Source organism: Chlamydotis macqueenii, chromosome 1 (assembly GCF_036417535.1).
Source record: "Chlamydotis macqueenii isolate bChlMac1 chromosome 1, bChlMac1.mat, whole genome shotgun sequence".
Taxonomy (NCBI): domain Eukaryota; kingdom Metazoa; phylum Chordata; class Aves; order Otidiformes; family Otididae; genus Chlamydotis; species Chlamydotis macqueenii.
The window spans coordinates 61941917-61968207 of record NC_141556.1 but is presented as its reverse complement, the minus strand read 5'-3'; the positions used below and the strand labels follow the sequence as shown (position 1 = coordinate 61968207).

At 48.6% G+C, this 26291-nt stretch overlaps 2 protein-coding genes and 1 long non-coding RNA gene across 3 annotated transcripts in view; 2 read left to right on the top strand and 1 right to left on the bottom strand.

Moving 5' to 3' along the window:
• PAH (phenylalanine hydroxylase) overlaps positions 1-13357 on the bottom strand; it is a 42592-nt gene extending 29235 nt beyond the window's left edge. Inside the window, exons 1-2 of the mRNA XM_086754392.1 lie at positions 13265-13357; positions 8972-9079 (exon numbers count right to left, since the gene is read on the bottom strand). Of these exons, the coding sequence (XP_086610518.1) occupies positions 8972-9079; positions 13265-13306 (150 nt within the window). The 5' untranslated portion in view covers positions 13307-13357. The remainder of the gene's footprint in view (positions 1-8971; positions 9080-13264) is intronic.
• A 2963-nt stretch (positions 13358-16320) lies between these two features.
• On the top strand, positions 16321-18442 carry LOC147602128 (uncharacterized). Its single transcript, XR_015257578.1, has 2 exons — positions 16321-16435; positions 17376-18442. It is a non-coding gene; the product is annotated as an uncharacterized LOC147602128 (long non-coding RNA).
• A 3494-nt stretch (positions 18443-21936) lies between these two features.
• On the top strand, positions 21937-24295 carry ASCL1 (achaete-scute family bHLH transcription factor 1). The gene is made up of 2 exons (XM_086740145.1): positions 21937-22951; positions 23138-24295. Exon 1 carries the CDS (start codon positions 22255-22257, stop codon positions 22927-22929), a length of 675 nt encoding a protein of 224 aa, XP_086596271.1. The 5' UTR covers positions 21937-22254; the 3' UTR covers positions 22930-22951; positions 23138-24295.
• Positions 24296-26291: the final 1996 nt, after the last annotated feature.

The following is a 26291-nucleotide window of genomic DNA, read 5'->3' as shown; positions in this document are numbered from 1 at the left end:
GAAGAGTCAGAGGACCTGATACAGGGTGCTCAGCAGCCCTGCAGAAGCTGCTGATTTGCTGTATTCAGGCTTAAGAAGACCCTAAACTACATGGGGTGAAATGATGGCCCCACTGGTGTCAGTGTCAAACCCGCTGCTACAGTGGGGTCAGGATTTCATCCATGAAGAAATGCTGTGAGGAACTACTTGTGACCTGCAGGGAAGAAAGAGGGGAGCTTTCTTTTTCTGTACGTCCCTCTAGTTTGAGCTTCTCAAGACCTTTAAGGTTTTCTTTGCTACTCTCAGTGCTTGCACAGCGCAGTGGGGCATGTGGCCACCAGTGGCAAAGGCCTCATTCACTCCATCACAAAAGGCAGTTTATTATTTGGTAGGAAAGAGCATGCATGTCATTCCTCTGTTTCCTGAGTGTCACACGCTACAGATGAACTTAAATTGTTTGGCTAGATACCAATACAATAAGTTGAAAAGGTCAAAAGCGCATTCACCAACTGCTGCTCTTGAGAGATGCTGTCCTCATGGGGCCGTCGGGGGGACAGAATGGCTACCACTGTCCTGGACCCTGAGGACAATTTGTTTTAGGCCTCCAAAACCCCATTTCACGAACAGACCGCACATTGTATCCTCTGCTTGCTGAGGCGCGGGGAGCTGGGGCAGCCTGGAGCTGGAAATTCGGATAACTCGGGGCTGGAAAGATTTTGACAGAGAGCAGGCACAAGGGGTTGCCAGCCCCTTCGCTATGGCCGTGCTGTGGAGAGCAGGGCAGCAATGTGGGGCTGGCACCCAGGGTCCAGGGCCATTCGGCTGCTCTGCGGAATCACTTATGAAGGTGGAGCATGCGTCTAAAACCTGCCCCTGTGCAAAGACTCAGCTCAGGCACACTGGTGTGCTGCTTTACTTTCACCTTGCACTGATGCATCGGGGTGTTGTATTCCGTCTCTGTGTAGATTCACAGAGGAATGGGGTCCCGGATGCTGTTTGCCCTTTCTGTGTCTTGCAGAGGCTGCGATAACATGGACATGTCTTTGGTGGCTGTTATCCACTGCTTCCCTCTCGCACCCACAAATGTTCATCTCTGCCTCAGCATCCCTACCCTAGAGATAGCAGAGCTGTTTCAGAGGTCACACAGGTACCTCAACTCTATCCTTTTTTTTTGGACGGGTGGCTCTTCCACTGTACTAGCTCTGCAACCTGGCTCAGCAAGCAGCTGCACTAACGGTGGTGCCCACAAAATGGAGGGAATGATACAGGGGTTGGAAATGAAGAGACAAGCTGCAGGGTGGGCACAAGGCATGCTTAAGGCAGCAGGAGCATCAATGCCTCCCAAAGTATTGCCACAACCTACAAGAATGGGAAAAAAGAAAAAAGAAGACGACAAGGAAGAAGGAGCTTATGGACAGACTCACCTCCTTTCTTACACCTGAGATAAACAGAATGGCTTCCTGCAGAGCGTGACACTGGTTTGCTCTTTATTTGAGGGGTGCCTGCAGCTCAGCAACGTATAGAGCCAACCCATTACCTCTTTGTGCAGAGGCTTTGAGACCTCACAGCAGAGAAGCTGAAGGGAGAACCCTTCTGGTGACTGTTTTAAAAGCAAGAATTCAGCAGCATATGTCAAACTCCCTGAACTAGTGCTCCTCCAGAAACATGCTCTCATATGCTAGGAAGCCCCTGATTTCAAAGTATTTACAGTGGCTCTCTTACTAGAGTTGCTTTACAAATCTCAATTTCATTCTAGTCCAACTACTCCATCTAGTGTTTAATCTTTATAGTTTCACGTTGTTCAAAACATTTTTTGTATCCTCAGTATTGTGAAATTTTGCAATTGCATCAGGTTTCTCACAGTAGTTGATGCTTTATTTAAAGCACCAGCTTCTGGAGACAAATGGTTGCCTAAGAATGGAGAATGGGGGCATTTTTTTTATTTAGTTGTTTTTTTCGAGCTGTTTTCAGTCTGTCTGTGTTTTTAGTAGAGCTTGAAATCTTGAGAATGTATATTCTCAAAAGACAGCTAATAAAAATTCTGTATTTACTTTATGGGACTTCATTATTTCTGAGCTATCTTTTTGTTGATGGAACCTAACTCTTAATCTAACTGGTTTTGGAAGATCTGGGCTGTCACTTTTTCAAGACTGAATTCACACCTTAACTATTAACATTGGCCTCTTCTGCCTTTCCTATTTCAGAGCTTGTAGGAATCAGATGAGCCCATGGCTTGATATTAGACATGCCTTTGCTGAATTCACCCCATCATATATTACAGCAGCAAAAAAAAACTTGCAGCAGGCTCGTGCTTTCCTGCTTCTCCTCAGGTTTATGACCAGCCTGGAAACTGAGTCTCTCTTAAATGGACACACCCTATCATACAACCATGTACCTGCTGGAGTGCTTTTGTGTTGATAGAGGAAGGGTAGCTGTTCACCTTGCATTTGTTTCAAAGCAGTGTACTAGGCTGTTTCTGACATACTTTTTAGCAAGAATTAACAATTCAGAACAGATTTTGCCTTAAGGACTGAGGGTAGCATTAGGTGTAACACCTAATGGAGATCACAGGGGTACAGTATTGCCAGATCCCTTGAAGTTAGAAGGAGTCACTCCAAATTTCTTGTGAAGGCAAAGGCAGCCATCTGGTTGAGCTGAAGACAGTGCTTTTCCATCTTCTCCTTCACATCTGCTAGGGCCTTCCTCGCATGACAAGCTCATGGAGGCAAACAGACCCAGAGCTTGCCTCTGCCAGCAAACAGCTCCAGGGGGCAATTGGCCCTGGAGAAGCCCCTGGTGTTCATCACTCGACATTTCTGCTCCAACTCTAAAGTCTGGTATGAGGCGTTCAGCACAATCTAGCCACAAAACGCATGGAGTGGGGCAAACCAAAAACATGTGACACTACACAAGGACATAGCAAGAGGGCACTCCTCTCTTTGAACGCATGTTGATTTACTAGATCAAGGAGTCCTGCTCTCCTGGCCCTGGAAAGAGGAGAGCTCAAACTGAGAACATGGATTTAGAGTAGTGAGATAGGGTGTAATGAAATGCTTGTAGCTGTGCATGTGCATAGCATGATGAAAAATACAAGTCTCTTGGTAGAGGCATGCCTGGCCTGTTCACCTATCACTGCAGATACCTCCAACACACCCAGTGGCCAAAGTGACTGCTCGCTTCTCCTGATTTGGAAACAACCCAAAACACTGCAAAGCCAATACCCTTCCAAGGGACAAAGAGATAACAGTCACTTTGGACATTCTGTTGAATAAAGTAAGCTCTCTAGATAAAGAGCACAGTTGTCTTTGCTGGCTCTGAAAGTACAGGGTCCCATTTAGCGTAGCTTATTACTCTCATCCAGTCCTCCCATGGAGCAGTAACTTACTCCAGGAGCAGGAGCACTACTCAGTGCAAATCACTGAGCTGCTTTTGAGCTAAAGCCCTACCCACAGAAAGTAACACCACTGATGGCTGGACCTTCTGCTGACACCCCGCTCTGTATTTGGGAAGGTCGTGTCAGTGAAGAGAAGATGGAAGGGTTCTCTCCAAGAACGGGTTGAACAAACTTGCAATCTATTCCAGTCCAATGTTTGCTGCATACTGCAGCTGACGTGTCTTCTACTAGTTGTAAATTCATCAGAAAAAGAACTTTGAAGGAGATTAATGTATTCACAAATTAATGTGGAAATACTTCAATTAAAACTGAGGGCAACTCTTTTTGCACATTGAAATGTTTAGTTCTGATATTTGTTAATAATTCAATTAACTTTGCAAATGCTGGTCTTTGAGGGGGGACAACTTTTTTTTTTACTTTTTTGTTTTCAGAATGGACTTTGTTATTGTTTCAAAAAGTTATCTTAATTTCAATAGGTTTTTATCACTACAGAGAAAAACAAACACTCCCATCAAATGCAACACTTGGTTTAATCCAAAACACTCAGCTCTGCTTTTTCAGTTTTGATAAGAAACCTGGAACATTTCTGTCTTTTTCTGACCTGGACTTATACTCGGTAACTTTTTGATTTGTCTAGTGAATCAAAAAAAAAGAAACATAATTCCACAATGACTGTACTGTTTTCCTAATTTTAAGCATGATATTTTGCTTATATGTGATGTTCTGTTTCAGAATAAGGTCTGTATTTGAGTTTTGGCTTTGTAGCTGTCCTCTTCTGTAACAGCATGAGATGTATAAACAGCATATGGCTGCACCAAGCAGTGCCTTAGTGTACAGCAGGTCCTGTTAAAATGTAGTTGGTGGGTTTCTGGTGGGTTTCTGGTGGGTTTCTGCTGTCTCTGCAGCCACCCTCAAGCCTGCAATGAGGACAGAGGTGTTGCCCAAGCAGAACCCGTAAGAAAGTTGTATGCACACTAGGACAGATAAAATTATGGACAAATAGGCTTTTCAAGTGCAAAATAATTGGGTTTGATAAGCAGAAAGGGAACCTTTACCACATCCCAATATACACACAAAGCAGTGTGGAAGCAAAGCGGATTCAGTTTTAACAATCTGGTTATTGCTGGCCATGATTGAGCTGCTGCTACATTACAGTACATGTCAGAGTGAGCGCCTGGCCCTGGGGACACTGCCTCTCCACAGGGAAGGGAGAGAAGGGACTGCAGGGACTCTGCTGTCAACAGCGACACAGGGCATCCTGGGCGCAGAGCAGCCCAGGAGGAGCAGATTCACACAGCCAGGCAAAGATTGGTGAAACAGAGGAGAGACAAGAGCTAGGGGTAAGAAGAGCTTAGGAGCCTGCTGAGGTCTGGTGTTTGGGGGTATGTTCCTGAATGCTGCTCATCTTTGTGTGTGAAACTGGGAAAGGACTCTCCTCCCACCCAAAGTGGATGTTGAACTTTCCGTAGATATGATCTGGCTTTGCTTTTAAAGAAAGAAATGCTTTCAGCTTAAGACACCATATGGTCTTTCTTTAAATATATGCCTGCCCTTCTGAGGGTCCTGCCCTTCTTCCATATAGACCGCTTGCTCTTTTTGGACATTGTGCATTGGCCCAACACTGAAATGCCTTAGAGAGAATATGAACCAAGAGTACGCATAAAAGAAAAATTGATATAATAAGTACATTTTGGACACAAAGCCAGCAGACATAACGAGCTAAGTACATAGAGGAGATTCCTCAGAAAAAAAAAAAAAAAAGCCTTTAAGCTACAACAGTTGTCATTGTAGCCACACGCTTGTGTGCAACTGGGACCTGAACAGAAAAAAAGAGTTTGAGTCTCTGAGCGAAAAAACAAATGTGAGAGCATGCAGCATTCTGTCAGCTGCATGAACAAACTTGAGGGATATTCAAGTAGGATAAACATTAATAGACTGTTCCCCAAAACACATTGAAATTCTCTTAAACTTGGTGTCTCAATTATGGGATGGAATTCTGTGCCGTGAGCACTCCCACAGCATTCTCCTGGAGAAACTGGCTGCTTATGGCTTGGATGGGCATACTCTTTGCTGGGTAAAAAACTAGCTGGATGGCCAGGCCCAAAGAGTTGAGGTGAATGGAGTTAAATCCACTTGGTCACAAGTGATGTTCCCCAGGGCTCAGGATTGGGGTCAGTCTTGTTTAATATCTTTATCAATGATCTGGACAAGGAGATTGAGTGCACCCTCAGTAAGTTTGCAGACGACACCAAGTTGGGCAGGAGTGTCAATCTGCTTGAGCGTAGGAAGGCTCTGCAGAGGGATCTGGACAGGCTGGACCAATGGGCTGAGGTGAACTGTATGAGGTTCAACAAGGCTAAGCACCAGGTTCTGCACTTCAGTCACAACAACGCCATGCAACACTACAGGCTTGGGGAAGACTGGCTGGAAAGCTGCCTGGTGGAAAAGGACCTGGGGGTGCTGGTCAACAGCTGGCTGAATATGAACTGACAGTGTGCACAGGTGGCCAAGAGGGCCAGTAGCGTTTGGGCTTGTATCAGCAATACTGTGGCCAACAGGACTAGGGATGTGATCATCCCCCTCATGAGGTCACACCTTGAATATTGTGTTCAGTTTTGGGCCCCTCACTACAAGAAGGGCATTGAGGAGCATTTCCAAAGAAGAGCAACAAAGCTGGTGAAGGGTCTAGAGCAAAAGTCTTACAAGGAGCAGCTGAAGGAACTGGAGTTGTTTAGTCTGGAGAACAGGAGGCTCAGGGGAGACCTTATTGCCCTCTACAACTACCTGAAAGGAGGTTGTAGCAAGGTGGGTGTCAGTGTCTTCACCCAAATAACAATAGGACGAGAGGAAATGGCCTCAAGTTGCACCAGGGAAGGTTTAGATTGGATATTAGGAAAAATGTCTTCGCTGAAAGGGTTGTCAAGCATTGGATCAAGCTGCCCAGGGAAGTGGTTGAGTCACCATCCCTGAAGGTATTTAAAAGACATGTAGATGTGATGCTTATGGACATAGTTTAGTGGTGGACTTGGCAGTGCTATGTTAACAGTTGAGCTGATAGTCTTAAAGGTCTTTTCCAACCTAAACAATTCTATGATTCTATCCTTTACAAAAAGATAGCCTGGCTGCTGATGGCATCATGAGATCTCTCCTTCGTTTAGGTATCCCCTCAGTTCCCTGTGTCTCAGTCTGATCTTGCTTCCAAGCTTTCTTCCCTGTCTTGAGAGATTACTTATTTTCAAGCCTTTCATATTTACAGCTCTCTTAATCCTCCTCCTCCCCTCTTCATGTCCCAAAGTAGTTCTATAGACTGGCTAGAGAAGAGGCAAAATCCTCAAAGCCAGTGCTGGAAGTGCTGTCCCTTAATCGCTCCCAAGCGTGAGCTGGGAGGAGGAGAGGTTTGAGCTGTGCTCTCCGCCTCTGTTCCCATGTATGAGTGCCGAGAGAGACCCCAGCAGCCTGGGCAGGCCCCAGCCTCAGCAAGGATCAGAGGGGCTCCAAACACACCACTCATGGCCATCAGCGCCAGCAGCTGCACAATGTCTGGCCCTCCATGTGGGTCGACGGCTGCAGTGCTGCATCTACTGCTGGGAACAGTCTGATCATATTTTGTGGTTGTATTTTCCTTTTTCCTACTTCATGTGGTTGCGTGAAGCAATGACAGCCAGAGCAGCCGTCCCCATGTCTCCTCCCTGTGCCACCCCTCTGAGACAAACCCACTGCATTTCCCCAGGCCAGTGCCAAGCTGGTGACAGAAACCCCGGGAACAAGGCAAGGGGTCTCCCTGCCCAGAGGAGCCCACCAACAGAGAGTCTGAACTAACTCCTGCAGCTATCCTGCATCTCACAGTTGACTTCATTAAGCAGGGAAGGGCTACAATAGGAAAAAATCCTCTCGAGGTCTTCCTCGTTGTCCCCACCCTTCACCTGCATATCACCATCTTCTCCGTCTCTGCTGCAGATGTCACTGAACACAAAGCCTCTAAGGTGTCATGGTTATGGCCCAACTGGGAAAGGGTGGAGGTTGTCTCAGGTGTGTGTCTGCATGAGTCTTACACTGCTGTATGCAGTGTGAGGTCCTTTGCACTGAGTTAGAACAACCCAAGGGCTGCTCTGGTTTGCACACCCTGACCCTCATGAATTCACCAATGACAGTGACAGTAATGACACTAATTCACATCCTTGGGATGGGAAATCAACCAGCCACCAGTGAAGACATCTTTAGCTGAGCCCCATCCCCTCGGTTGCCATCAGGCTCACTGGGGAAGACCATGACTCAGCCAGTCTAGTTTCGATACCTGCTTTGGGGCAAGAAGAGTCATATCCAAGATGCAGCTACTTCTCTCTTTCCTATACTAGCTCCCCTGCAGATTTTCCAATAGAGCTGACAGCAATTCCGTTAGTAGACAGCAACATATTTAACCAGAGTATATCAACAGCCTCCTTAATTCACTTATAGACACACAGACCACCAGCATATGGACGTTTTGCAGGACTGTATTACAGTGGTCAATTCACAGATTGAGACTACCTCTGCTGTCATTGGTATGCATTTCCCTTCATCTTAATCAATCAAACATGTCCTATAACTCATAACTATTTTGCATTTGGACAAATACCGCGCACACAAACCTTTCATTTCCTAGTCAATTCAGTTTGCTGATGGAAAGTATGCAGGCCACAACTTTTTAGTGTTCTATAGAAAGAGCTGCTTTCAGGGACAACTACTGTGTGATTATGATGTTCTGAAAAAAAAAAAAGTCACAAAACCAATATAACAGAGTGTATTTGCTTGGGAGCACAGAGTACACAGCTGTGTATGTTGCAACACAGTCATCCTGAACTGCAAGGATTTTGTGCTTTTTAAACAGCATCCGTGACATCTAGGAAATAATTCTGCGAGAATAAATAAGCACACAATGTCCTGAAAGGTAAATGGTTCCTTGTTTTCCCAAAAGCTTTCCACATCTGTCAGTACAAGCTGCTGAGTTCCTTTGGAGTGAACACAGTGCAAAATGCTGCCATTTTTATGCTGTTTTGTAGCTACCGTCTACTTTCTCTGTAGAAGTACCAACAGTGGGAGATGGTGGTCTTATTTATATCAGAATTACTGAGGTAAAGAAGGGCTAAGAGGATGGTAGCTGCTCACAGTAGAAATACTTCATGCAGTACGTGCACTATGAGTCACACAGTGCACATTCAGGTTATATTTGCAAATAGAAATACTAGAAATAGAAATAGATACAAATACACATACACATACACATACTTAGATGTCAACGTCAGGTTATGGCCTAATTCACTTCTACTTCTTACTCGAGCAGTTACAGTGGAATATCTCCTTCTTAAATGGAAAAAAAATTATTTTTTTCCACCCTCATATCAATTAAAAGTAAACAGTTTAACTTAAACACTTGAAGTAAAATTTACTACTACTGGTCCAGGACTTTAAGTGATTTTAACCCCAGAAAAGAAACGCATGCTAGTTTCCTCCATTATGGCAACGACACGGAATTACAAACACAACAACTATCCTGAACAAATGTTACTGCAATGCAAAAATATAAAGACATGGTTAGGTGCCTTGAAGGAAAATATTTACCTCAAATGTGCGCAGAACTTTAGCCAGTGCCCCAACTTCTTCTTTGAGAGAGAAAATCAAAGAAATCACACCGTTTTTATTTGAGGAGTCTTCAATGTACATGGATTCCTGAAAGAAAAGAGAAAAAAAAAGAAATAAACAAATGTACATTCACCCAAGGAATCAGTTTTGCTTTGCTCCATTTCTCTTTTGCACAGTATCAGCAATGTAAAGAGGCTATAAAGTTGCTTTAAGCGGGAACCAAGGCCGCTGCTGCCACCAGAAGTAGAGCAGCTCTGGGACTGCTCTGATTTACGACGGCACAGACACAAATCCCTTCTCTCAAACTAGGGCCCATGGGGGAGGGAAGTAGTCAAAACGGACACAAAAACAGTCTAAGATCATCTCTGCCTTGCTTCACCTCTCAAGCGTATCGAGCCCAGGAAAGACTGGAAACATTACTGCATTTCAGGTTTCAGCTACAGTGAGAAGACCTTCCCTGAGGCTTTCTTTTCATGAACGCTCAGGATCAAGCAGGGGCGATGTAGAAGAGCTCTGTGCAGAGAGGTTTTCCTTTGGTCCTGCTTGTACCTTCCAGGTAGCACCAGGAGAGGTAATATTCACAAGAGGGATACAGAAGGTGGTTTAAAAACAAAATAACAGCAACAAAAGGAAAAAACAAAACAAAACAAAAAGGGAAAAAATGTTGGAGCAAGTGTTCAAATCTTTGCTAATTACCACAATGACTGAAGACTCAGTTAGGGCAAAAAGTCTTTTTATTTGTGTTTGTTCCCTTTCTCTTACTGATTTTCTGCTCTGCAAATTCCAAAACACAATTTCCAGGATTCCCAAGCAAGGAGAATGTTTATTTTCATTATTTTCATTTATATGTATATATAAATGAAAATATATATAATAGATACTTATATGTACTCATTTGCTCATTACCAGAATGTTTTTGTATGTCCCAGAACATATGTTTCTTTTCACAAAACTGCTGTTAAGTAGGGAAGAGCTATTTCACCGCTTTAGAAACAGGAAACTGAGTCATAGAGTGGGACCAGATAGCTGACATGGCAGGTAAGTGCCTGCTGAGATTTCTAGAATAATTTAATTTTTCTGATGCTGGAGTAAATTTTATGCACAACCATCACAAACTTTTGGAAGTCACGTTACATCTTATTTGTGTTTTTTTACTACTGGCCTTGGGCAAATCCCTCCTGGCTGGTATTTCAACACCAGATATCTGCAACACACGTAGATACTCATGTAACAAGTCATGGGCCGAAACCTGACTGAAGGTATCCATCCTTTCAATTTTTCTTTAAGATTTGGATTTTCAGTCAGACCCTGTCCTCATTACAACTATTGCTTAATTTAACATATAAATCAGAGCATAAAGAGTCTCAGTTCAAAATATTATCCTCAGAAACAGCAAAGGCAGTCTTTGTAGCAGACGGATTAATAATCAAATCCAGCTGCCCTGAAGCCATAAAGCTCTTGGTGGGACTACATTTTCTCAGGCAATGTTTTAAGGAATTGCCTTCTTTTGTAAAGTGAATAATTGCCAATTCTTCAATCTGTCTCTGAGGCTGTTGAGACCTGAGAATTCATTGCCAGAGACTGGCAACATATTTTTCTACCTGGCTTTATTTTCAGAGGTTGCAAATATTATCCAAATGTTTTCCATCTTTATGGGGAACCTCTAGTGTGAACTGTAGTAGCAATACTGATTTTATGCACTGGTTTTATGTCACCTGCTCAACTGTGACACTTCCCATGGCATCTCTGTGTTTCCTGGGTCCTCACTCAGCCAGGGAGCCAGCTCAGCTCTCAGCTGGTAGGGACCAAGAGGAAAAGCAGTCGGGAGTGTTGTGGCCACTGGCTAATGAAACCCATTTACACCTGAAGCAACCATGAGGGGAAACAATGACAAGAGTGAGTCTGTCAAAAGGCAAACCGAATGTCAGTAGTCTGGAAATTTTTTGATAACGTAACCAAAACCACCACCTGAAATACCATCTCTGCATGGCTTTGCTAACCAAAACTGATCTTAAGGACAGAACTGTGTTACACCAATGTCTGCCCGATGGACTGAGAATTTAGTTTTCATGGTCTGCACCAGAACTGTTTTAAAAGCCATGCAGTTACAGATTTAAAATACTCTAGCCAGGGCATGCCTGGAGGACCAACTTCTATGGCAGGTTGACTTGAATCTGTGTGACAAAGTGAGAATTTGTAATTTGGACAGGGGATATAATGCAAGGTTCAAGTTCTACAAGGTAATTTGGATGTTAATTGATCTCTTTATACCATATGATTACTCAAAAATGCCTTAAGAACCTTCTTTCCAGCCCAGACAGATTCTCATTGGTTGCCAGCCTTGATGTGTTGAGATCAGCCACTTTCAAGCTGTCCTTACTCATTTTCTTGCTCTTGTAAATTGATTTATGTTGGTGCTTAAAAGTAAGACCTGTTGCAGTAAGGAGTAGGCACTAATCCTGCAAACAGGGTGATAACTTGCTTAACATCTTGCAAAACTGCACATGCGCTCATTTCACTGGAAGGTCTTTGTACAAAAGTTATTTCATGCCAATGGAGAAGACAGCTTTCATTGCAAGAGGAAAGAAAACAAAATTATTGTTTTCCAGGTACTCAGTTCATGTACACACATATGGAGGTGATATACATCAATATACACTGGAGACAATATACATAACATATACACATGCACCCACATTGATTGCTGAGCTTTTTGTAACACCTATGCATAGTTTTGACTGTTAATCACAGTTTAGCCATTCTCAATTCTGATTCTAATTTCTCCGGTTTCAACCTCTTATATTGAGAGGAACTGCAACTTTGGGACAGTTCTACTGTGATTATGATTAAGAGTTGAACAAATCATTGCCACTGAAGTATTGCCTAGAAGATGTGTGTATGTGATTTATAACTGTAGTATGGAACAAATTAAGCTCTAATTTTCTTCCAGCAACTTTATTTTTCAGGAAGTAAAATAAGAAACAGTTGATGAACATGAACAACCTTTTCTAGACCCAGTACAATCTCAAGGACAGGTGATGTGTAGATGCAAGGATGGGTTTACCTGAGCCCAATGCAAATCTGCATTTTTGGTTAACCACTTCACACAGAGATTTGACACTGCCTTCCTACGACATGTGGCAGTATTGGAAGTCAATAACACAGACCCGTCAGTCTTCTAATCCATTTATGAACAGGTTAGGTAAAGCCCTTCAGAGGGAATTTCAACGCTATTAAAGCGGGGGAAGTTGTGCTTGCAGTTTCAGAGAGAGAAAAATTTTGCCTCTGTGTTGCCAATTCCAGACTTACTGGAACTACTATACAAATAGACTTACTATACAAAATAGTAGAAAAAAAATAAAAGGGGAAAAAATATTTCAAAGGAAATAAGATCCCTAAGTTATTTCTGAAAATGGAATGAGTTTCCAAGTGGGATTTCTTAAGGCATTTAGATGCTCAGGTCCCACAGATCTCATTGGGACCAAGCAATGATACAGCCTGGAAAAGCAGCAAGGTGAGACCCTGGAGAATTGCTGTGGGAGTTCAGCCTCAGCACAGAAAGCTGCAGGAAACCAGGCTTCCTTGGCTGTGCTGCTCTTTAAAAGGCTTGTGGAAACTGAAGCCCTTTTTGGCACATCTTCTGCAATTTGCCTCTGGCTTCAGCGGCATTACATAGGACATATGCATGCAGAATTTGGTCCTAATAATTAACCATGCTGGCCTCAGGTTACATCACTTGCCCCTGCAGTAGCTATAGTGCCTGTAATCGAAAGGCATGGGCTTCAGGGCTTTCCTGTATTTTCAAAAGCAAAGGGTTCAAAGTCAGTAAACATTTACAAAAGGGGATGTCAGAGTCCCAAAATACAACAAATAGCTCCACAAGAAGAGCATGTAACTTCAGCTGCATTCCTTTAATAGAAGAAGACAACTTTATTTTCATTACACGTGCAAGACGTCTAATTAGCTGCTGGTCTTTTCTGCTTCTTTTTCTATTTGCCATATATGCAAGGATACAGTTGCAATGTTTTTTTTTCATTCTCACTGCACTTTTGCAAGCACAATCAGCAACAGATGAGTGCACCAGCTGCCAAAAGGGAGAACGGTGGCAAAGAGGCACCACAAAGCATCGAGATAGATGCGTTGTTTCCTCCCGTCTCGGGTCACGCTGCCTCTCAGGAAGGAGGGCACAAGATTTGCAAGCATGGGGAGGGCAGGAGGGGAGCAGCTACAGACCTGGCTGCAAAGAGCGGGCACACGGACCCCATCGCTTACCTGGAAAGGGTCGCCATTCATTTTGCAGTGCTGTGCATCCATGTTGCAGAGGCAGCAATGCCCACACAGGGATGCCCCTTCGCCGCTGCAGGTGAAGCCTCTGACCTTACTAGAGTGGCCAGAGTTCCGTGCAAAGGTATTTAAAGCGGAGCAAGCGAGGCAAAGCCATCCCCTTCCTCAGCTCCCTCCCCTGGACACCGTGCCAAGGGGGCGTTCTCCCTACACACCCCCGCCACCCACCCCTGACACATGGACAAGCCACTCCACATGGGCTGGCCCCTGCAAGTCCCACTCTGGCACGTAGCCATTCTCCAGTATATTGTTTCTATCTGCGCCCAACGTGGACGAGCAGCATGCTTTGAATTAATATCCTTCCTCCTCCTGATCAACATCAGCCGCTGTTTTCATTTTTGCGCGTCAACACCTCATCTTCAGTTTGGTCTCCCCCCGCTCCATTCCCACCACCGCCTGCGCGTTCAGCCACAGGTGCGTTTCCCATCGGGGCTCGCTCCACGTGACCAGAGATCAGATGTTCACCAGGATCCGCTCTTTGGATCCCAGACACTAGCCAGGGAGAGCTGTGGCATAGCACAGCAGCCAAGAGATTTGCCCTTTAGTAGGGCCTTTTGGGCTGCGCCCAAGAGGTCAGAGAGCAGAAGCTCCACGCACCAGACATTGGAGAGAGAGAGACAGAGAGACCCGGTGTAAAGGGAGTGTGAGGCATGAGTTAGCTGTGTGAACCTCACACTGGGATATGAGTCTGGATGTGGAGAAAGGGAAGAAGGTAAAGGAAGAAAAGGAGCAGAGCTGGGTCAGAAGGAAGAAAAGGTCAGAGCTAGAGGGCAGGAGGATGCAGAAGAACTGCAGATGATGTAGGTGTGCTTGTGTATAGTGTCAGCCCTGGAGAGCTACAAGGGGTGGGAGCGTGAATGATTTCAGAAAAGGTTGGTGAAGGATTGGTATAAAAAAGCCCAGATTTGGTTTAGAAAAAGTCACCAAAGGGGTTGGGGGAAGAATGGAAAGCTCAGTACCGGAGGGGGAAAGAAAAAAAAAAAAAAGGTCAAGTATCTATCTATCTATCTTGCTATTTGGAAAGATGAAGTCTGTACCATGACAAACTATGTCAAGCCAGGTAATCTTGCTATATTTTTGTGCTGAAGATAAATTAAGTGGAAAACAGAATTTGTCTCTTTACAGTTGTTTTAGCCTTGAGGGAAGATCTACTGCATGCACCAGTGCAAACTCAGATCGGTGAATACTAACAAAGATTTACCGTGAATTAGTGGTACTTAAAAAATCCAATAGCTGCTAAATCTGATCACCCTTATAGTAGGGAAAATGAGTGGACCCACTTTCAGGGATCTCATTCCAAAGCCACGAGAAGAGCTGCTTGTTTATGCATCCTGCGCCTGCACGCAAGGGTAGAAAGTTACTTTCTGAAGTGAGCAGCAAGCCTGTGGTATGGGCTGGCAGGTCAAGGTGGGCACCCAAATGTGATACACACCCAACACACGGGGCCCTGCTGACGCCGTAGCAGCAGGTTGGGGCAAGGAGAGAGGAGGCAGCAGGAGAAAGGGAGGTTAACCTTGGTAATTGCCAGCAGTACAAAAACTACTATTTTTTAACTACACAGACAATAAAATCAATACAGGAGGCAGAATATTGTGTCCTGTGTTTGTTCAGCAACCAGCACAGTCCTATCATGACAGAGCCATTGAAGGTCACCTTACAAAAAAAAAAGCAGTGAGATGAGGATGGTGACAACACCGATTACAGTGGTCGCTGTGCAGGGCAAGACAGCCTCCAGCAACTGATCTTGTTCATGTTCCCCACACACCATGCCTCACTATGTGGTATGTTTTTCAACTAAATTTTAAAAAGTTTAAATGCATGTCCTAAGGCTGGCCAAAATAGCTGTGACATCCAAAGTTATAAATTATTTTTTCTGTCATTTGTTTGTGCCTTCCTTCTTTCTTTTTTTTTTCCTTCTTTTCACTAGCCTTTGATCAATCTTTTTTTTCCTTCTCTGCAGCTTCTATATGCATTTAGTCTTTTCCGTCCTTTCTGCCATCCTTTTTCGTATGTATTGTACCACCTAATAGTAACGGCAAGGCGAAGCGAAATGCTGAGTGTGCAAAATACTGCTCATGCCAAATCCTCTTAACTATCTGCTTTGACTCCTCCTACGCCCTGCTTTTTCTATTTGTGTTGCAAGCTTATCTCTTACTCTCATTGCTGTATAATCATAATAATATGACCAGCATACTGCCATCAGCTCACTGTTTAATCAGCCTGGACTGTCAGAGGTTGCCTGGGAGCAAAAGGCACCAGCTGGGGAAAGCGAAGCTCCTTTTTGCCAGGAGGAATTCCCAAATTCTCTGGTTCTAGAGCAAAAGTGGGGGCAGGGGGAGGAGAGGGGCTGTCCAGTGCCATTACAGTATGAACACACAATTGCGTCAGTACTGGTTACCTTGGACCATTTCAGAGTTCAGATTGCCTGAGCTTCCCTGTCCTCTTTGAAGTACTGGTTCAATGCACGGGTTCATCCCCCTGCGGTGACATTGCTAACTGGGATTTCCCACTTGGGTTTCAAGTTGCCCCATGTGTCTGGTTCCCTATACTCTGGGTGAGCACCTGAGCTGTGGATCCACCAGTCCTCTGCTCCAGGGTCCTGCTGCAGCCCTGTGTGCTCCCACTCCTTTCAACCAGATTGCGGATATGCACTGATGTCCCACGTTGCCTCCATCTAAAAACATATTTTCGCTCTCAGAAACCCACATCTTCCTGGGACACACATGCACCACACACATCCATTCCTGGCTGTGCTGCTCAGCCACAACTCAGAGGGCTCTTTGCGCTGGAAGTTGGCTGGTTCCACTGGCTGGCACGACGCGAGTTCGAAGGACCATGGACTTTGGCTGCTTTTCAGGCTGCTCTTTCCTGTCTCTGCCTTCAGCCAGTATTTACAGAGCAGCAGCTTCCCCAGAGCTGTGTGTGCTCTGGTTTGGGCAGGGATGTTCCTTTCCATACTGGCACTGTCCTTGGCCTGCAGCTCCCTGCCTGCCCCGCTGCTTCAGGATCTCCCAGTCGATTTGAGGGAGCAATGAGCATCAGAGAGAGGCTTTTCTAGTAAAACCAGAAGGTCCTGAAAAATTTCCAAGTGAGGATTCAGTGAGTATCTCAGGGGGATCGTGTATGTGTGTATGGTTTTGGGGTAGAGTCCCCGTTATGGATATTGTGTGTGCATTTACCAGAGGTCTCAGGGTGCTGCAGCTCTCCATTTCGTGCCAGCCAGCATCCCTTTCCTGACACCCCGCTCTACGTGGTGGTTGTAACCCCTGCCCCCACCTCAGCCACATCCCTCCCCACCACCACTTCTTGCAAAGCCGGGCTCCCCAGCATCTCCTGCAGCCCCCTGCTAAACGCTTTTTTGGCCGCACCCCATCCCTTCCCCAGAGGAGTTTCCGCCGTCCTCGTCCCTCCGGAGCGCGGGGTGCCCGGGAGGTGGCACTGTGTCCTCACGGCAGCCGAGGTCGGGAAGCTGGGCGGGGAGGCGGGGGGGACACGGCTGTCCCTGCCGCCTGCCCCCGGGGGCTGAGGAGCTGCCCCCCAGGCTGCGGGAGGCATCACCCAAACCCCCCTCCCACCCCTCCTGCCAGGGGACCTCCACCGCGGAGGGGCCGGGAAAAACACCCCCCCCCCCCCCCCGCAACCCTCCAAAGCTGAGCTTTCCAAAAAGGGGGAAAAGGGGGAAGGCGGGGGGGGGGGGGGCGGGCAGCCCGGTGTGATTTATCCCCCGGGGCTGTGATGGACGCGGGACGCGTGGCCGCACAATGGGGCCACCCGGCGGGGCCGGCGGGCGAAGGGCCCCGCTCCGCGGGCGCGGAGGGGCCGGGGAGCGGCAGCGTCCGGCGGGACCCGCGGAGGAGCGAGGGGGCCGGGGCCAGGCCGGGGGGCCGAATGCCGCTGCTACTTTTTTTTTTTTTTTTTTTTGCAGCCCTATATGCAAACTGTCACTTCAGGTTAGCACAAGACCTGATGCAGCTCATTAGCATGAGCTGTATCTAATATGCTTAAAACCTCTAATTATTTATTATGCCCTAATTGGCAGCCCAAGAAATGTCTGCGAAGTGATGAGTGTTCATCCTGAGACGCCTCTCGAGAAGAATTCAGCAGCGTCCTTGGTCAAACGTCATTTTTCATTCTTCATTTGGGGCACAGGCTCTTGCAGACCATACGACGCTAAGAAAGCTCGCTGGGCTCATAAACAGCCTTCCTCTACCCTGGGCAGGATGGGCAACAACCGCTCACGAACACGGTTTAATGCTCAAAGTTCTTCTTTCTGTAAAGGGACGCTTAGGAAGAGACGTTAAAGTTCATCAAGCACGCAAAAGTGTAGGCAGGTGCTCTTTGAAATTACTTACGCGAAGGAACAGCCGTCAGGCTAAAATCGCTTTGCTGCCTTCTGAAAGTAGCAAAGTTCTGAAAATTATATTCACACAGAAACTGTTTCAAAATGAGTCTACCTCTCTGGGGTCGCTATCCACTCCCTCCTAATTGCCTTTTTTTTCCCCCTCCTTACAAGTCTGTATTATGCTTTTTCAGGTTGCGCCAACTATTTATTTATCTTTATTCTTTCTCTCTTTCTTTTCATTCATTATTCTCTCTCCCTCTCTTTTTTTTTTTTTCCTTCCTTGTGTGTGTGGCTTCTCGGTCTGATCTGTAGCTTGTTACCACCCACTGCACGCTCTCTCCTGCAGCCGAGGTGTTTCTATACAAACTTCAGCGTCCAGTTGTCATATTAATTATTACACTGAGTAATGACTGAAATAGTCAAAATAAGGGGAGACTCAAGAGAGCTTTTTCTTGCTGCTCAAAGATTCAGCAAAGAAGCCTTGCAACAAAGCACTAATTGGTCCCCAGAAATACTCTGACAAGGCATGGAAGATAGGTTTCATAAAGCCCAGCAATTGTGAAGGGGGAAAAGATCCTTGAATAGACCCCACGCTTCTTTTCTAAACTCTCTTGCTGAGCAAAAAATGGACTGCTTCTTGAATACTGGACTGATCTTGAATGCTATACCCAGCAGAGAAAAAAATGCACCATTTATTGTAAGTTTTTTTTCCAGCTATTCATGTGTTCTATGTGGAGAATAAGCTGGTTTTGTTTACCATGAAAGACCTTTTACTTTATTTTCACTCTTGGGGGGGAAGCTGGAAAGGGGAGGGGGAGGGCGAGGGGAGGGAGAGAAACACATGTGCCCAAATCCAGACGAGCTGCCTACTGTAACAAAATGGAGTGTAACAAATCCTACAGAAGTCCCGAATGTATCGATGCTTTGAAGATCTATATAGATTAACGACTTTCGTTCTGCTTTTCCAAGACGGTATTTAATCATAACGTAAATGGCCTTTAAAAAAGAAAAAGGGGGGGGGGGGGGAAGGCATACCAAAGTTTAAAAAAAAAAAAAAGCAAGGACTTCAAAAGCCCTCATGAGTGTGGCTACAATTTAGGCACACAAAAAAAAAAGCCACTATAAAATAATGACAGTTCAAGATTTACCAAAAAAAAAAAAAAAAACCAGAAAAAAAGAAGAAAAGGGGAAAAAAAAGCCCAATGAAAAGGGCCAGATCTATTTATCATTATGTTAGAATTAAGAATTTCAAAGTGCAGGTGCAGGACTGTGCCTACGAGTGGGTGGAAGGCGGGGGACCTTGAAACAATTTTCATTATCTATAAATCTGGCAGCCCCAGACCCCTTTACTCTGCGCCGTGAGCAGACAGGAGAACTGGCAAGACTGGCATCACCTCAGAGTTTGTTCCCTGGCACCAACGGATGGCAAGGGATGTGCTGGGTGAAGAGAGGAAAAGGCCCTGTTCTCCTGGCTAACCCCCCCATCCCGGGCCCCAGAGCCGGGGGAGCTGAGCGGGGACAGAGCCACTGAGGCAAAATTACACGCGAGTGACACTCGGTGACCTCTGGGACTCACGTCTTTTGCCTTTTTAAGAGCCCTCTGAGAATCGAGCAGGAAGGACCCAGAAACTTTGGTCTCATTCTGCCATTTCAAGGGAAAAAAAGCAGGAATTTCCCTACGTGGTGTTTCCACGCCAGTTCTGGTAGTGGGCTGCTCCAGAAGAATTACTCTGTTTAGACACGTATGTAGTTTACAGGGCTGCAATTATTTTGATATTTCCACTGCCACTTCCCAAAGCACTGGGATGCGAATCACAGCGCTGGTTGGTTACTGCTTATTACTCCTTTGATGTCACAATGCAGAGCTAATGATGCAACAACTCTTTCCAGTGCCAAGAATTCTGATGTCAGACAAGGGATGTTGACCAAACCGTCCAGGAGACTGGGAACTGAAGAGGGAGAGAGACACAGAGTGTAAGACCAAATGTTGGATCCTTCTTAGGTCTGGCGGTCCTGCCCAAGAGAAATTAAAATAATTGAACACTTTTCACATGCAACAAGACAGCAGGTGAAAAATCAGAAAGAAACTCAGCGGCCAGTGAAGAGGGCCCTGAAATAAATATGGCAGAGGTTAGATAGACCAGACAGAGCTACTTCACCTTTTTCATCATGCGCGTGCATTAAAAGTCACCATCTTAAAAATTGCTAAAAGAGGAGTTAGCAGGTGCACATTAAGGTTCTGCCATACAACGTGGCTGCTTATCGCTGTTTACACTCGCATGCCCAGCCAAGGTCAGGCATCCAGCAGCAGATGAGAAGAAGTGATCCTTACAGAGCAGAGCAGGGCTTATTTTTGCACTCATTTCCACCAAAACCTGAACAAGTGACCATGCATGTCCCCTCTTTCCACACTTTAGGGTTGGGATGAGAACCAGGGATGGAAGCTGCTTGAGAGGGACTTCCTAGAGCCACAGTCTCACCCTGGGCCAGACTGTCATATCATGGCTCTGTGCTTTTTTAGGGGGTTAGAGAGCACACATCTCTGAATTTTCAGAGTGGAGCGGTGGAGTGAGACAACTGAAGGCAGAAAATGTGTCAGGGCTCGCACAGACCTATGATTATGTCAAAAGCAGGAGGGCAAGGAGAGAAGGCTGTGCTGGGGTCCTGGCTGCTGCTCATGCCAACAGCAGGGCCACCAGCAAGCCCCGGTGCTGGGCCTGGCTGCATCTGGCAGGCCACCCACAGCCCTGCAGCCCCATGACACCAGCCTCACGCTCTCATGCACCTCAGCACCTTTGGCCCTGAGCCGCAAGCCAGACTTCTCCTGGCAGCCAGGACGATTTCCCCTGTGTAGGCCAGGTCCACCCTGAATCCCCAGTCAGGAGCAAATGCCATCACCCGCTTGGAAAAGCGGTGACCTGCTCCCACTTCGCAGGGTGCCACGGGTGGCAGCAGGGGCTCGGGGTGGGGGATTCCTTGGGACCTGCAAGCAGGCAACTGGGAAGACAAACACAGAGACAAATCCCTATGCCGCTGAGGGTATCATGGCACGGGTACCGTCCACTTTGGATGCACTCAAGTTGGGGTTCTTGCTCTTCCTCCCCAGCCAGGCTCGCCCCTCAGCATTTCGCAGGGCCCACTCGAGGGCGCTTCTCCAAGGGGCTTCTTCACGCTGCCGCTCCGAGCAGCATCCTCCTGACACCGCAGTGCTCCCCCCTCCCCTCATCCCAAACCAGCAGAGCCATCGGGGGCCGCCGGGCCGCGGACACTCGGGAAAACTCAGGCTGGCAGCAGCCAGTGAACGAGGGAAGCGGGTACCGGGCGTCCCGGTGCTTCCCGGGGAGCGGGAGGTCCGGCACAGGGAGAAGTTTCCTTTCGCTGCCTGCCCACGCCGCGGGACGGCTCCGCGCCGGCACTGCCCGCCCGCGCCCCCCCCCCCAAACTCTGGCAGGTGCCGCTGAGGTGTCACGTCGAGCCCGCCAGCGCCCCGCACTTCCCGCACCCCGCCGCCCCCATCCCCTTCCTCACCCTCGGCGCGCACCCCAACCCCCGCGGGGAGCGGGCGGGTAGCGAACGGCGCTCGGGTACACCTCCCCGCGACGTCTCCCCAGGGCAAGGCTCCCCCCTTTCCCATTCCCCTGCACCCCCTTCCCACCCGGAGCCCCCCACCCCCGGCCCCCCCAACCTCCCGCCCCGCGGCGGCCCACGCGCGCCGGCTCCCGCCCCCTCGGGCCGTGCCCGCCGCCGCCGCCGCCCCGCGCGGCGCCCCGGCGCGGGTGTTTGCTCAGGGCCGGGAGCGCGGCACGCGCCGGGCGCACGCACTTGCAACAACAAAACCCGCGAGGGGTGGGGGGGCGGCGGCAGGCGGGGGCGGGGGGTAAGGGGGGAAAGGGAGGGGGTGGGGGGGGAAGCGGGCACCGGGGGGGCGGGGCCGCGCGGCGGCCAGCGCGTGTGCGGCGGGGGGGGGGTGGGGGCGGGGGGTGCGTGTGTGTGACCCCCCCCCCCTTCCCCCCGCTTCACCCCCGCGCGGAAAAGGCGGCGGCCGGCAAAGCCGGGGAGCGTGGAAGGCGCAAGGTGCAGAGTGTGCGTGTGTGAGCGCGGGGGGAGAGTGCGTGCGTGCGTGCGTGTGTGTGTGTCTGTGTGTGTAGCGAGGGGGGGGGTGGGGGGGCGAGCCCCGTCCGCCCCTTATAAGAGACACAATCCCCAGCCGCTTTTTTGCAAAAGGGGCTTTGCAAAGCAGCCTGCGCACACGCGAGCGCCACGAGCCTCCCCACCGCCGCCACCGCACGGAGCGCGAGAGGGAGGGAGGGGGGCGGGCAGAGCCGCCCGCCAGCACCGGCCGCCCGCCCGCCCGCAGCCTCCGCCGCCCGCGCCCCTGGGTCGCCGCTGCCCCCTTCCCCCTGCCCTCCCTCGCCCGTCTCGTCGGCTTTTTTTTTTTTTTTTTTAAGCGAACGCCGCAAAATTTATTTTTCCTTCCCCTCTTTTTAAATTTTTGTCGTTGTCGTTGGTGGTGGCCGGGGGGACGGGGACCGGCCGCCGCTCGGGCGCCCCCGCCTCACCGGACGCCCCCGCGCCCATGGCCAGCGGCAGCCCCGCCGGGATGGCCAGCGGCGCCGGGCAGCCGCCCTTCCTGCAACCGGCCTGCTTCTTCGCCGCCGCGGTGGCCGCCGCCGCTGCCGCCGCCGCCGCTCCTCCTCCTCCTCCCCCGCCGGGGCCGCCGGGGCAACCGAGTCCGGCGGGCGGGCAGCCCTCACCGGGGGGAAAACCCGCGGCGGCGGCGGCGGCGGGGCGGGCGGGCAAGCGGCAGCGCTCGGCGTCGCCGGAGCTGATGCGCTGCAAGCGGCGGCTGAACTTCAGCGGGTTCGGGTACAGCCTGCCCCAGCAGCAACCGGCGGCGGTGGCCCGGCGGAACGAGCGGGAGCGCAACCGGGTGAAGCTGGTGAACCTGGGCTTTGCCACCCTGCGGGAGCACGTCCCCAACGGGGCGGCCAACAAGAAGATGAGCAAAGTCGAGACGCTCCGCTCCGCCGTCGAGTACATCCGCGCCCTGCAGCAGCTCCTCGACGAGCACGACGCCGTCAGCGCCGCCTTCCAGGCCGGCGTCCTCTCGCCCACCATCTCCCCCAGCTACTCCCACGACATGAACTCCATGGCCGGCTCCCCCGTCTCCTCCTACTCCTCCGACGAGGCCTCCTACGACCCCCTCAGCCCCGAGGAGCAGGAGCTGCTCGACTTCACCAGCTGGTTCTGAGCGTCGCCCGACCCCGTGGCAGGTGGGTACGCGCCCGCGGAAGGGACAGGGAGCCCGAGGGCGGCGGAGGGGGGACGGACGGACGCGGGTCGGTGCGGGAGGAGGGGGGAGGGTGCAGCCGGGGTGCCCCCCGCGGTACTTACGCGCGGCCCCGGCGTTGCGCTGGTCCCGGCGCGGTTCTGATCTCCTCTCTCTTTTATTGTTACAGGACAGTTGCAAAAGGGGGGGAAAAAATTGAAAAAAAAGTGTCACGCAGAGAAGGACAGACAGAAATCCAGCCAGAAAAAGGACCCTGTTGCGTTTCCCTCTCCCCGGCCGTCGGAGGGCGGTGCGGGCACGTCTCCCGGCGGGCGGGAACAGCGCTGCGCGCCGTGGGGGCGGTCGGGGCGGCCGCCCCCAGCTCCGGAGCCCGCCCGGCCCCTGCGCTCCCTCCCGCCGCCACGGAGCGGGCCCCGGCCGGGTGGAGGAGCCCGTCCTCCTCCTCCGCAGTAAAGCAGCATCCCCCCACCCTTCCCCGCGCAACCTCCGCACCCCTCCGTCTCCGCGGCCCTTTAGAGACCGGCGTTCATCACTCCGTGGACAAAGTCAGCTCCCCGACGCTCGTGGAGGTGTGGAAATTAAGCTATGCTGTACTCAAAGAAGCTCCTGGACCCCCGACTTCCCCCCTCTCCCGCCTCCCCACACCTCCCCTCACTCCGATCTTTTCCTCTCGTTTCCATCATAGAATGCTTCCGATATTTTTTTTTATTTTGGTGAATTTTTTTATTATAAGAAAATCTATTTGTATCTACCCTAACCAGTTTGGGGATATATTAAGCTATTTTTGTACATAAGAGAGAGAGAGATTTATAGAGGTTTTGTACAAATGGTTTAAAATGTGTATATCTTGATACTTTTTTTTTAATATGTAATGCTTATTACCTCTTCATGTTTAGACTTGTAGTCAACGTTACCTTACAACTGCCATTTTTGTACGTGGTTTTGTAAAGGACTTGGATTTCCTCCAGATGTACTTTAGCACCAACGTGTCTTACTTTATAGAAACTTTGTTAATGTATTAATAATGTTATTAAACGATGTTCAGAGTGAACAAAGTTTATGCAGCTATTGTCCAAACGCAAAATGGTAGCCATCTGTTTTTGTATGCTGCCTTTTGAAAAAAAAAATACACAAGCAAACAAACAAGCAAACAAACAAAAAGCCCCTATGCCACTGCCTTTTCTTACTGTTTTATTACAAACTGACAAATGTCCTGTATAACCCTGTTTTATACAAACTAGTTTCGTAATAAAACTTTTTTAAATTAAAATGATCGGCTGCCTGCTGCATGCAATTTTTTTTTCTTTCTGCCATTGACAACGATGAATGTAAGGACGGACTGTTAAAGGGTGTTGTGCCCGAGCTAAATTGCATACGAAGTGTTTGTACCTGATGGATGTAACCTATATATCTTTATCTATCTCTATATAAATATGCAAAGATCGAGCGCTATCACCATTGTTTTCTTGCCCTTCTGTGTTGCAAATGTGTACCCAAATCAAAAGGCGAGGGGATGATTAATGATTGCATTGTCCTTCCTGAAATCACTGCACGCTAAAGAATTCCCCTCCCCTCACCTCAAAGCCCGAATCCTAAAAAAAGAGGGCGCTGCATCCCGCATTTCGGCCGTGTGTGACCCCGTCCTCCCCGGCTTTGACCCCACCGGGCAGAAAAACCAGGGGGGAAGGCGCAGCCGCCCCCGAAAACACGGGCCGCTCTGTTGCCTCTGCGAAGGTGGTGGCCGGATAAATAAAACTGTCGGGGGAAGACGGGAAGAGAGAGAAAATGAAATACATAAGTGAATAAAGTAGTAGAAACGGGTGGCAGCTTAGAGACACTGGCCTCTCTAAGCTTGTTATTCTACCCAAATAGCGTGATCTGCCTGTAAAAGTACCCAATTACCAAGACTCAAAAAGAAATTGGACTCTTCTCCCCCTCTCCCCGCTTTTTTTTTTTTTTAGATTTTTTTTTTTTTTTGGCTAGCCTGCTTGTTGTCAGTTAGCAAGGACGTGACCAGAATTCTCCTTCTCCTTTTCGCCTGACTCCTGCGTCGCTTGCAAATTCAGTTTGCGTGCACCAAGCCAAGCGGAAAGCAAAGCGCAAAATGCATCTTACAAAAAAAAAAAAAAAAAAAAAAAAGCCCACAACCCAACAAAGACCGGGAAGAGCCAGTGTGTCGTAGGGAGTTAAAAAAAAATCTAGCCCGCTCCGCTACAAATGTGCCGTCGAATTGCGAGGGATGCACTTGTTTTTAAAAAAAAAGAGGAGGGAAAAACTTTGGTAGGGCACCCCCGAATTTTCTCTCTGTGAGTGTATGCGTGTGTAGTGTGTAACTCTCTCTATATATAGCACACACGCGTATGCATAGATGCGCATATATACGTGTACATATCAATGTCTAGTCCTTTCTGCATTGCTTGAAAAGTATACACGCATTTCCCCCTTCGCCTTCGCTTCTCCCCCCCCCCCCCCCCCCGCCCTGAAATGATCAATACGTGATTTAATCAAGGGGGGGATGGGACACGGCGGGCGGGGGGGGGGGACACACGGGACACGCTGGGGTCACGAAATCCCTCATTACTTCGGCACAAACACTCATTGTTTTAGCCGCTCGTGGAACTAATGTTTAGTTATGAAAATAATAACCGTTATACGCCTCCGTCCGCTCCCCCGTCACAGCATCTCCTTTATTTACCCACTTTTGCCAGCGCACAGATAAGGCATGCAAAGAAAGTGTAGCGAGTAATTTATAGCTATGAATATAACATTAGGATAATGTTTCATTCTGTTACAAAGGCGAATTTTCTCTTCCTTGTGTAGACAGGTGTTCTTTTTTGCTCACTTCTGAATAGTAAATATCCAGACTCATTAAACTAAAGGCAAAGTTACGCTGTTGTTCGCTACAATGTCTAAGGCCGGCTCAGAAATTCACCACCTCCTCCCTCCCTCTTCCCCTCGGCCCCCTCCCGAAACACAGGAGAGAAAAAAAAAAAAAAAAAAAGAAAGAGAGAAAGAAAGAAAACACACACACACAATTTTACTGAAGATAGGGAAAGGGCAAAGCAGGATTGGGGTAAATCTCATTACATCTGCTCTAATCGCTTAGCAACACAAAGCCTTTTCTTGTATGAGCGCGGAGAGCCTTTCAGCGCCGCCTGACAGACAGTATTCAGTCAGCATTAGCAAACTCCATAAATCAGGGACTTCTTTGGGCGCGGGATAAGTTTTAGAGCTGCTCCGGGCTGGGGGGCGGTGTGGGGCGAAAAGGCGCGGGGAGGGGGGTGATGATGCAGATGGAGGGTACAGGCCCGCGGACATATTCA

Coding starts and splice junctions, on each gene's coding strand:
- ASCL1 (XM_086740145.1), top strand. CDS start 22,255: ATGGCCAGCGGCAGCCCCGCCGGGATGGCCAGCGGCGCCGGGCAGCCG.